This window comes from Oncorhynchus tshawytscha, linkage group LG10 (assembly GCF_018296145.1).
Source record: "Oncorhynchus tshawytscha isolate Ot180627B linkage group LG10, Otsh_v2.0, whole genome shotgun sequence".
Classification (NCBI taxonomy): Eukaryota; Metazoa; Chordata; class Actinopteri; order Salmoniformes; family Salmonidae; genus Oncorhynchus; species Oncorhynchus tshawytscha.
Genome location: NC_056438.1, coordinates 46,112,939 through 46,125,489, shown reverse-complemented (window position 1 = coordinate 46,125,489; position 12,551 = coordinate 46,112,939). Strand labels below are relative to the sequence as shown.

At 42.6% G+C, this 12,551-nt stretch overlaps 1 protein-coding gene across 1 annotated transcript; it reads left to right on the top strand.

Moving 5' to 3' along the window:
- The first annotated feature begins 4,322 nt into the window (after window positions 1-4,322).
- On the top strand, window positions 4,323-9,703 carry ocel1 (occludin/ELL domain containing 1). Its single transcript, XM_024435292.2, has 6 exons — window positions 4,323-4,490; window positions 5,155-6,375; window positions 7,938-8,146; window positions 8,376-8,547; window positions 8,815-8,865; window positions 9,191-9,703. Exons 2-6 carry the CDS (start codon window positions 5,242-5,244, stop codon window positions 9,305-9,307), a joined length of 1,683 nt encoding a protein of 560 aa, XP_024291060.1. The 5' UTR covers window positions 4,323-4,490; window positions 5,155-5,241; the 3' UTR covers window positions 9,308-9,703.
- Window positions 9,704-12,551: the final 2,848 nt, after the last annotated feature.

The window sequence follows — 12,551 nt, the reverse complement described above, 5'->3', positions numbered from 1 at the left end:
TCCACAATGAATTATATTTTTCATTATGTTTTTGCTTCAACAACCGTTTTGATGGTGTGAAAATTTGGTCAATAGATGGGGGAACCCCCATGTCCACATTGCATTTAGTATGTGATACTTAGTTTAGCACCAGTAAACAGACATCAGAGGTGCTTGAATGTCCTCTCCAGAGAGTAGAGGTACTTCAGCTTGCAGAGAGGAAGCAAATAGAGAGAGAGAGAGAGAGAAAGATTAGAGCTATACCTAATTTACTGACAGATTTCTGTTTTGCCCCATGGGGTTTGGAAGCAGTGAGAGTGGGTGTCCCGTGAATATGACCTCATTGTGGAAGTCACAGAGTAAATGGGACTAATGTAATAACGCAGGGGCAGATGCAGCGGGGCGCAATGTTCAGAACATTACAGAAATCTAAAGAATAAAGTAATGTATAGACAGGGTATTGCTCTCTGTATTTCACATTATACTAGAGAACTCAGTTCTAGACGGTATATTTCCTTATGACATGCCCCAGGGTTTTTCTACACGCTAACTGCCGAAACATCATTACAATAGCTGTTACAGCAAAATAGAGTCCTCGTTTTCTGAAAATGGAGTCCTCACTAAAAATGCAACAAATTTGCAAAGAGAGAGAGGGAAATTGATATTAATATGCTGATAATATCTGAATATAATAAAGAAGTGGTAGGTCTCTCAAAGATAACATGCTACTTCTCAAAGCTGGCATCTGACTATGTTTAAACTGGGTTAAACAGGATGAAAACTCGAAAAGTAAAGTATACCATTATTTTGTGTACACTGCCACATAATGCATTTTGTAGTAGCGGAATGAACCAGCTTTAATGGATGGCAATCGGGGATAGTATGTGCTCTGTATACAGTATGTTGTTCTCTCATTTGCAGGTGACAGTTGTACCCCAATGAGGAGAACGTCTGGCCATTAAAGACTATCTTCAGCTATGATTTCGCTCTCCAATTTTTGACAAACATTGGGATAACTAATATTTTGAAGGAAAAGTATTTGACAGTGTAAATAGTACTGTAAATACTTCTAAGTTAAACAAGTGTGTGGTACTGATCACCCTCACTACCTCTACAACCACATCCACAGTACATACTGCACCTCAGATTCCCCTTTGATAGAATAAGATATCATCATAACACATTTCATGTGGTAATTGTAACTGAATGTGTGTTTGGCATCAGTTCTGTAAATCCATATTTGACAGTTTCCTCCATCCTCTCATGAGCACATTTGTTTTTGAGTGGAGCCCCCAGGAGCAGAGAAACTGGAACATGCTGTGCCAAGTGCCGACAGAGAGCCAGAATGGTGCCGTGTCAGCCACAGAAAACGTGTGCTCCACCTGTAAATAAATCCTGTGGAGGGGAATGTCCTGAAACATTACCGGAGTCTGTATTGAAACATAAACACAGTCCTCCAGGGGACATCTGGCTGCTTAGGCCCCATTCTAAGGTGAACTATGAGCTGTCGTCACAAATAGACAGGCTACACCCATTAATGTACAGGCCCGGCTTAAAGAGGCTATTTATGTTTACATATATAAAACAATCCCCTGACGCTAATTATATACAGAGTGGCCAATCATGGGAGAGGTCATGACACACCTTTTTTCCCCCAATAAGTGTGGCCACTCCCAACTCGGTATTACGCAACACTCACAGAGGCCTTGAAGTGTAAAAAGGTCAGTTTGGGACATTAGCCCTGGTATAGGAAGTCATTTATTGAATTATGTGCCCACTGAAACTCCCTGTCTGCCCTGGAGGCTACTACCAGCTGCAATATGCTAATACTCCTCCAATCACCTTCCACTAACATGGTTGGGCATACACTTGGAGATATCAAAGAGGATAGGAATTTATCTATATATTTTCAGTCTTTTTTTTCGACGGACAGTGGTGAGTCAGAGGAGGAGGAGGAGGAGGAGAAGTATAGGGGGCTTCCTGTGGAGATGTTTCTTTGAGCGAGCGTCTCCCATTCCTGTATCCATCATCCTGCTCGCTCGAAGGTCTGAGGGAAACAGGATGAAACGCTACAAATGAGCTTGTCTGTGGCAGGCTGCCGTGGCTCCTCTGCTTCCTTTAAAAGAAGAGGGAGAAGAGGGAGAGGCCCATTTCCGGTGCCATGAGCCATCCGTCAGGGCCGGAGCCATGAAGTTGTGTGTGCATGTTTGTTGGACATGTCCTCCATCTGGCACAATCGCTCCAACCAAGGCCAGTGATTCAGATCCATGATCATATCTCACAATCACTCCAACCAAGGCCAGTGATTCAGATCCATGATCATATCTCACAATCACTCCAACCAAGGCCAGTGATTCAGATCCATGATCATATCTCATTATTTTAAAATGTTGCATATTGTTCATTGTCCATTTACAGTAATATCGAACACTTGCATCACTCCGCAGCCATCTGAATTGGTGTTTTGTCATCCCTTACAACAACCTCTTCTCAGTGATCAGTCAGAGATACCAATACCATTTAATAAACAAGGGAAGTCACTTAGAGCAAAAACATAATATCAGTTACAGAGAAACGTAATGTAAAGAACAGATCTGATCCTCTGTCATGTGGAATAGAGTTCCCAGCTGTTCATTCTCTATCTACGTTACATTTGCAATGCTCTCAACATTGTTCTCAACTGAACAAGTGACCTTCACCTTTCTCAAAAACACAACATCAACAGCAGCTGACTAGAAGTACAATGTACATAACAGACACGATCCACTGCCACCTGGAAAAGAGATTCATATCTATTCTATGCATTCCATGTCTATGTGTTCCCAACTGAACAGCAGAGGACAGGACTAGATGAGGTGGCTTGAGGCTGGGTAAGACCGTGGGGGGATACAGTGCTCACTGAGGGGGTAGGAGGTTGCATGTGAGGGGGTTTGGGCTATTCACTTCAGATGTCCTTGCCTTGAGGTTTCTCCCCATATAAATGTGCACATGGAACAAACGTCACGTTGCTTTGCTTAACGAGTACCACTTCCAAGCAATATTCGGCTCATACCTGGCTCAAACTCGGGACCTCTGCTTTGCTATCACACGCGACCACGTTCCTTGACAACATTCCAACGGTTTGAGCCACCCAGAAGGTGGCTCCACCCGTGACATTTCAAGCTAGCTGTCGAGTGAGCTTAGGGTACATTCTTAATATTGTACAATACCGTTGACCATGGAGGAAAAGCTAGCTGGATGATAAAACAATGTCATTGTGCAACGCACTCTCATATCCACACTCATGATAGTGTCAGTTGGAGTGTCAGTGAGGTGCAACGGAATGGAGTTGCTCTATGTGCATTGTTGAGAGAAGACGATAATATCTTGATATCATTACTTAAAAATAAAAAATAAATCTTATTCCATACAGAAATGGTGTGGAATGTAACATCAACCTCTGAGTGGTGCAGGGTGGAATCGGATTGATTGACTGATGGGTGGCTCAATACAGGTGGCGCTGGCCATTGTTTTGACGAATGTCACAGTCACGGCAGATTCTGAAGAACATAGACACAGAGGCGAGCATGAGGCCCAAACGTCATGCCTTACTTTCTATATCAGTCTAGGCATTCCAGGGGAAGCAAAATCTAGTTCGCTCAGCATCAGCACTTCCTAAATCATTCCAACCCTGGAGGGAAACTCCTCACTACAGGTGAGGTCTTGTGAGCTGCTGGTTTGGATCGAGGCACGGAGGGATTCAGGCTCGGCACTGAACCTGACAAAACTGAAAGTGAGTAAAGACAGACCTGTAGTCCAGCCATGTTCATATCAGAAGGAGAAAGTCAAAAGCCTTTTTATAATACAGTACATGACTGAGGAAACAGAGGCAAGAGAGGCAGGAACATGGCTGCTGGGGTTGTGCTCTCAGAACTGGAGTATGGTGCCCTCTAGTGCCAGACTTGGCTCTGTTTAGGTTATGATAATAGAATAGAATTATAGATAATGGGATAAGCTATTTTGTAGATCTTAGATAGTGGTTGTAATGTGATTAATACCATTTGATTGATATCAAACTGAGGGGATGCCCCTGATAAATGTTTAGCGTGTATTTTGTATTACCAGAGATAACCTTTTCAGAATAAACGTAACTCTTTCATAGGGAAATGTGACGTCTGTTCTCTTCTTAAACACATTCAAACACCTGTTGAAGTAAAATACACTGAGCGTCAGAGAAGTTTGGGAAGCTCTAGCTTTTGAATGTAAATATTTATAGCTGTTCTCCCACAGAAATTAGCCTAGCGGTGCCAGCCAATCAGCAGCATTAACAGAAGGCTGTTCAGGTTTAATGTTTAAGCTCTGCTTCCCTCTCAGCTCAACAGCCTGCAATAACAAAACTGAGTCACCTAAGAAGGTTTGGCTGGGCCTGCTGTAGAGGCATCCATTTTGAGAAGGGTTTTTGCCTCACAGCACTCAAATGTCTGCTAAACTCATAACTGGCCAGTGTGGAGCTTGCCCTTAGCCACAACAAGGTAAGCTGCCTACATTTTAAAGGAGATTTTTAACTTCCACATTATGTTATATAAATCCGATTTTCACTGTAAACAAAATCCTCAAGGGATTTATTTAAGACTTTATTTGAAGGTTTTATGTTGACAGTTATAAGTTGATAATTTGTGTAGACGTTAAGCCTAAGTGTACATTTATTGTGAAGGAGCCAAAGGTCAGTTTTAAGTCTCTTCTGTCTTGTGTGTTGAGTAGCCAACTGTAAAAATGCAGGGTCTGGACCAGAAAGCAATTTGGTTTTCTCCTTTTTTGAGTTGTGAGCGACTTTGACTGTACAATGCGATAAATGAGTTTTCCTCAGAACCCTGTGAGAAGCTATTGTATGCTGCTTTCCTAATGCTGTAAAGAAAAAAAGTGTTTCACAAACATTCCACCATGGTCATTTTCTTTCTTAAGATCAAATATTCTTAGGGAGCACTATTTACAGCTGACATATAACGTATCTGTGCTACAGCATGAAGGGAAGTGAGTAGAAAATGATGTCATATAGGATTAATTGGTCGAAACGTTTTTCAATGTCAACCATTATTACAAGCAAAAAAATACACAGCACACGTATTCAAAAATGCTAAATCCTTATTACGATAGGCCTAACTCTGTTGTGTTTGTGCTCCTCTTTGATTCACACAGTTCCTCTACGACAGGAAATGGTATCTTTCTTCCATCCTCAATGATTAACAAAACCCAGAGCCCCCTTACTGGATATCAGCCCGTAGTATGAAAAGCTGGAATAAGATATTCAAGAGAGGAGACCCGGAGAGTGTGGATGGGAACTCCTCTTTGCAGAAAAACTCCTTGAACAACGCCCCGCTAGAGCTAACACCTCAGAGGGCCTCAGATGACGACCTTTCAGATGACGCAAACTCCACTGCCCACTCATCCAGCACTCCCCCATATGTACAAGGAGTGGGGGGTGGTGGGGACGAGGGGACCCTTAAGGACAGGTTGAGAACTCTCCTCCCCCAATCATGGGGCAGTATTCTCCAGAAATGGAGCAATGGGGATGCTGACTCTGACCTGGGCTCTGCAGGGGTCAAGATTGTGCCCAATGGGACCAGGGTGAGTCCACCTGTCAGTCCTATACTGGAGAGGAGGTACTGGGACACTCAGGACTCACTGGGGACCTCCAGCAAGAGTTCCCAAAGGCCCTTGTTGAGGGACGTTCCTATAGACAATGACCTACTCCATTATCTTCCAGAGGAATCAGAGCTGACCAGTATCCATCCAGCTGAGTACTATGCTGAGAAGGTGGAGGTCTACAAGCTGAAGTACTCCTATATGAAATCATGGCCTGGGTTACTGAGACTCCTGGCTGGGTTTGAACTTCTCTTTGGCGGTATGGTCCTTGCCTGTGTCTGTGCCTACATCCATAAGGACAGTGAGTGGTCGAACTCCTATGGATTGTACAATGGTGCGTATAACAATGGATATGGCACATCGGGGAAGTCCTATAATGGACCTATGACTCTATTCGTGATAGCGGTGGTTGGGGTGGCGTGGATTGTAACCATCCTGCTACTGGTAATAGGGCTGACTATGTACTACCGTACCATCCTCCTGGACTCACCCTGGTGGCCTCTCACTGAAGGCGTCATCAACGTCGCCCTGTTCCTCCTCTACATGGCGGCTGGTATCGTGTACCTGAATGACCTCAACCGTGGGGGTTTGTGTTACATGACTATAGGTATTAACCCCATAACGTCCAGCCTGTGTCGGGTGGACGGGGGCCAGATGGCTGGCACGGCTTTCATCTTCATCAACATGCTGATGTACCTCATCAGCTTCCTGGTGTGTCTGAAGATGTGGAGGCACGAGGCCACCCGCAGGGAGATGGAGTTCTTTGAGAACCAGGTGGGTGGTTGGATTTTTGTTTAAATCCCAGTGTTCACTGATCCTTTATCATCTTTTTATTTTATTTTTTGGAGTTGTCATTTAGCAGACACGCATCTCCCCATTCAAGTGAGGTACATTTAGTGTATTAATCTAATGTCTAGTGTATTAATCTAATTTGACACTCTCTGCATTTCCCTTTCCTCTGACTGAGGTATGACACTTATTACAGCAGGAACCTGACTCATGGTATTTCTCTTGCCCATTGGCATCTGGAAGTTGTTGTGGGAATGGTGTCAGATTAATCAGCAGTTAGAGGTCACGGAATGTACCGTTACTACTGGGAATGAGCCAACAATGCCTTGGGTCTCAAAACAACAGCAGTGAAACTACTCATGTGGATACGTATGGGGACACCATTGTTTCATATAGCAGTGCAGCTGGCTGTTACAGTCCAAGTTTATTACTGTATTTAAATAGTCCAGCTTATCAGTTCTCGCAGCAACCAACTATAGGTAAAGAACAACAGAGATAATGCATTAATAAGATAAGCACGGGCGGAAGGTGAGGAGCGAAAATGGCGATTGCATCATTCAGTTGAGCTAATGTAACCAAATAAGCTTAGTTTGCCAACTGAAGACAACATATCGGAACAATATGATTCTCTACCATACGTGTTGCATCTCTGGAGGGAGACCGTTAAAATGATTTATTTAGATAAAACTGAACAATGTCATACAGTTACATACTGTACATAACTTCACACAGCTGCAGTTACTGTAAAGCAGGGATGGGGGTGGGGGACACAAAAAAATATCTCAACTCATCATGAGGGGTCGAAGTGGCTCGAGGGTCTGAGTACCCACATGTGCAGTTAACAGCTAGTTTCCTGCAATTCTACACATTTTGCCACGGGGTGGAGATTATAGGAGGCTGCTGAGGGGAGGATGGCTCATAATAATGGCTGGAACGGAGCAAATGGAATGGCATCAAACCATGTGTTTGATGTATTTGATACCATTCCACTGATTCCACTCCAGCCATTACCACAAGTCCGTTCTCCCCAATTAAGGTGCCACCAACCTCCTGTGGTGGAGATTCTTTCTCTCACAGTTTTTAATATGATATAATCTGAGTGAGAGTGACTATAACAAAATCAATGGGGGTCCACCGGTCAGTAATTCAACCATAATTACTACTAGTTTAGATAGCTGGCTAGACTAATTTACCAATCTAAAAAATGTTAGCTGACATGGCTAATTGAGTGACTGTCAGTCAGTGACTGACATAACAAGAGAAAAACTGCTGATGCGCTACAACATTTCGCAATTTAACCTTTTGTATTGTACTATTCTAACTCTCAACTGTAACCCCAACTGAATTCCTTTTTTTTTTAAATCCTCGGGCCTACAAAAGGGGTCAGCGGGCTGCCAGTTGCCCATCCCTACTGTAGAGTGATCACGTAAGAATGAGACTGGTTGCTTTCGCTCTTTCAGCACAGTGTACATGTGTCATTGGATGCTCTGGTAGCTAATATACTCTGAGTTGCTGAATGATACCTTATGCCTCAACTTTGGCTTCAGGAGAATCTGAGGCCCATCCCTGTGGCCCAGACCAAATCTCCCAATCCGCAGACCAAGAGGATTGTGTTTGAGGATGAGATGGACAGCTCAATGAGGGCAACCAAACTCCTCCACGTCACAGACTTTCAGCAAGAGGAGCCAGGCAGCCGGAACAGAGCCATCCCCACAGGGTACGCCCAGAAGCCCAGAGTCATCGCCGATTATGTCATGTGAGTGAGAGGACCTATGTCTAATATCCTGAGACAGATTTTGAGCAAGGATGACCGGCTCTCACTTAAGCTGAGGTGCATATGGAGAGACAGACTCAATGTCATTAGTGACTTTTAAAATGACAGAGCGCTCATATTTTTTGTAAATGTATTAAGCTTGGTGTAATGATGGTATGGTAGATATGGTAGGTTATCTATCATAGTCTTGTGTCTTGTCTTATTCCTTAAGGAAGTATCCAGAAATCTCCTCTTTGGAGGATAGGGAGAAATACAAAGCTGTCTTCAACGACCAGTATCAGGAGTACAAGGACCTTCACAAAGACATCAGTGAGACCCTCCTGAAGTTCAGAGAGCTGGATGCCATGATGGGTAAACTCCTCAAAGATGGCAACAGTCATGAGGTGAGTGATTTCATCTGCCACTTTAAATCTGGGCCTGGAGGCTTGATGGTGTTTTTTTTCAATCTCACTACGATAAGATACACCAAGATAACTTTCCTCTGTCTGGAAGTGTAACTGCACTTCTCAGTATAAGTCACATTTTTGTTATCTCACTGTCACGGCCACTACTAAAAATAGCATGTAAACGTCTGGATGATACTATTTTTAAACATAAATATCTGTCATCCTTTTAACCAATTGAATTGGTGGTGTTTGTTCTGTCTGTAGGAGCAAAAGAGAATCCAGCGGATTTTGAAGAAGTACGAGCAAAAAAAGAGTGTAAGTGATGGGCAGAGGTCCCTAACATTCCTCTCACGTTTCCTCGCTCACGCTGAGACAATTCCAAAAATCATTCAGCAATCATTTTCACATTCAACTGAGATTTATTAGAATTGTTACTGTTGTGTAAACACCCAGGTAGTATTATCTTTTTCAATAAAACTGCCCATTCATGCGAATAATACTGCTGCCACTTTGAAATGGGGCCTCTGGAAATTGTAATTTACCACATATACATCACAAACAAAATCTGGGGCTATGAGGGAAAGCTGTGGAGTGATAGAGCTGCAGTCAAAACGATGTGTGTTTCTGTGTGACTTCACAGGACCCTGCCTTCCTGGAGAAGAAGGAACGATGTGACTATCTGAAAGCTAAATTAAGCCACATCAAGAACAGGATCCGCAATTTCGACCAAGACACCATGGCAAAGGGTCGGACGTGAAGAAATAGCACGTACACAGAGGAAACAAATGGGCCATTATTATTCTGTTCCTGTCACGTCTTCTCTGTGAGACTGTTATTTCAGCTCTAATTGTGTTTTTGGCGTGTTACTTAAGTAGGTTTCAGTAAATGGCTGTACAAATCAGTAAACTGTGTGTTGTTACATTATAGCCTGCAACACTTTTTGTGCTTACTGTAAAGATGACTTTCCCACAAATATTGTGTGTGAGTTTCAGTCATGAAGTGAATGAACTCATAAACTCATAAACGGAGCGCAGTTGTGTACATACCTTTGGACTTTTGTGAACAATGCTAACAGGGTCAATTCCCATTGCATCGGCAAGCATTGCATTTACACTTGTAAGCTTAAAGGGCAATACACTATCAAATCCTTGGAGAGTTGTTCATATGAAATTTAAAATATGAAATGCTAAAAGGGCAGTTGAGTACCAGCAATCAATTTGAAGCTGTTACACAGTAGGCTAATGACATGCTCCAGCTAGCACATTTGATTCCTTGGAAGTTGTGGGAATGTATGTTTTTGGTTTCACATTGGTTGTGGAGATGAAGCCATACGTTTTCTGACCGGTAAAACTGAACGTTTAAAAAAGGAAATCTCTGAGAACAGAAGTGACAATTTCGCCTGTTCTGGGAACGTTTAGTTTTAGGTTGCAGGGAGGTTCTGAGAACGTTTTACCCTGGTTCCATGAATGTTTTCCTGGGAGGTTTTATTACAGCTCTGATAATGTAAATCATAGGTTAAATGGAGGGTTTTAATTAACTTCCTTAAATCTTTCACTGAATGTTTCAATAAGACTTTTAACAACACTACTAGCTTTTTGGGGTTAACTTTTTTGAACACCAAGCACAAATAAGACACATGGAAATGTATTTCCTTAGGCATTAATCGTGCAAACACGTTTATTTTGTATTGTGACACAGTATCAGTGAGATCCAAACCTATAATCTTTTGTTCTCGATCATTGGAATAAGTCCACTAAGTCACCAAGATGGAGATAGCGTGACGTGTTTTTTTACGCATCAAAGGCTGTTCCTTTTAGTCTATTCAAACAGACCCTATTTCAAAGGAAACAAGCACTCATTAAGATCAGAGATATATATATTCCAATGTCAGCAGCAACAAAACTCTCTAATCTCTATCTTGTTAAGTGTGTTCAGGTGTGTTGGCTATCCCCACTAATTGGCCAACACACCTGAACACACTTAACAAGATAGAGGATGGAGAGTTTTGTTGCTGCTGAGAATGGAATATATATGTTTTTAAATAACATTCTTAGAATATTCTCTGAACATTACTAAAGTTTTATTGTGTTTTTTATGGAATGTTGTTTCTTAACGTTCTTGGAACAATTTGAGAACATGACTTTAAATAGAACCATGAGGAAACCTGTAGAAAATGTTATGCTGAAGTACTAAAATTCCCACAGAAGAATTGTTTTTCTTAATATTCTCTAAACTATTTGAGAATATTCCCAATGTCAAACAGTTTGGAGAACATTCATAGAACATTACCAACATTTAATGTTTGACATTTCAGGAAAGGTTATGTTAAAGTAATAAGTAATATGTTGATTTGTAGCTCAGTTGGTAGCGCATAGCACTTCTAATGCCAGGGTAGTGGGTTTGATTCCCAGGACCAACCATACATAAAATGAATGCACGTGTGAGTGTAAGTCGCTTAGGGTAAATGCATCTGCTAAATGACTTATACTATTAATAAAATATCAAGAAAATAAAGTTTGTTTGTCAAGTTCCTTAAATGTGCTGAGAATGTTCCAAAGCCAAGCAACTATCCTGCACCATTCCCAGAAAGTGTGGGGAAGGTTGTATGCAAAATAATTACAAGACCACCACGCTATCACCAAGCTCTAAGAAACATATGGTTCTCAGAACATTATGTGCTAGCTGGGGCAATAAGAATTGATGTATAAACATTTATTTGAGCAATTTTCATTGTTTTGTGTTGAATAAAAATGTATTAATGTCAAGAGTTACGCAGCTAGCCTATACAGCAGGTGCAAATGACAAAATCTTCCAGAAGTGTCATATCTCTTCCACCTTTCCAAATACCTCCACATTTTGAAGGAGAGAGCGGTCGTTTTGGAGCAGACACAAGAGAAGGTAGGGTGCACATTCTTGTAGTTACGACTTGTAACGCCGTTATGTGATGACACTAAAGTCAACATTACGGCTTGGCTAAAGTAAAACACCACCATATCATTTTTCAACTAACCTGGTCTTGGCGATACATTGTTCATTCTCGATATGGTGTCCAGTTGCAGATCTTTTTTTTTTTAAACGGAGAAAATTCCTAAATACACTGCTCAAAAAAATAAAGGGAACACTTAAACAACACAATGTAACTCCAAATCAATCACACTTCTGTGAAATCAAACTGTCCACTTAGGAAGCAACACTGATTGACAATAAATTGCATATAATGTTGTGCAAATGGAATAGACAACAGGTGGAAATTATAGGCAATTAGCAAGACACCCCCAATAAAGGAGTGGTTCTGCAGGTGGTGACCACAGACCACTTCTCAGTTCCTATGCTTCCTGGCTGATGTTTTGGTCACTTTTGAATGCTGGCGGTGCTTTCACTCTAGTGGTAGCATGAGACGGAGTCTACAACCCACACAAGTGGCTCAGGTAGACCGCTACCTCCGCATTTGTGCAAGGAGGAGCTGGAGGAGCACTGCCAGAGCCCTGCAAAATGACCTCCAGCAGGCCACAAATGTGCATGTGTCTGCTCAAACGGTCAGAAACAGACTCCATGAGGGTGGTATGAGGGCCCGACGTCCACAGGTGGGGTTTGTGCTTACAGCCCAACACCGTGCAGGACGTTTGGTATTTGCCAGAGAACACCAAGATTGGCAAATTCGCAACTGGCACCCTGTGCTCTTCACAGATGAAAGCAGGTTCACACTGAGCACATGTGACAGACGTGACAGTCTGGAGACGCCGTGGAGAACGTTCTGCTGCCTACAACATCCTCCAGCATGACCGGTTTGGCGGTGGGTCAGTCATGGTGTGTGGTGGCATTTCTTTGGGGGGCCGCACAGCTCTCCATGTGCTCGCCAGAGGTAGCCTGACTGCCATTAGGTACCGAGATGAGATCCTCAGACCCCTTGTGAGACCATATGCTGGTGCGGTTGGCCCTGGGTTCCTCCTAATGCAAGACAATGCTAGACCTCATGTGGCTGGAGTGTGTGAGCAGTTCCT

Coding starts and splice junctions, on each gene's coding strand:
- ocel1 (XM_024435292.2), top strand. CDS start 5,242: ATGAAAAGCTGGAATAAGATATTCAAGAGAGGAGACCCGGAGAGTGTG. Junction 8,147..8,375: donor GTCATCGCCGATTATGTCAT/GTGAGTGAGAGG, acceptor TTATTCCTTAAG/GAAGTATCCAGAAATCTCCT. Junction 8,866..9,190: donor AGTACGAGCAAAAAAAGAGT/GTAAGTGATGGG, acceptor GTGACTTCACAG/GACCCTGCCTTCCTGGAGAA.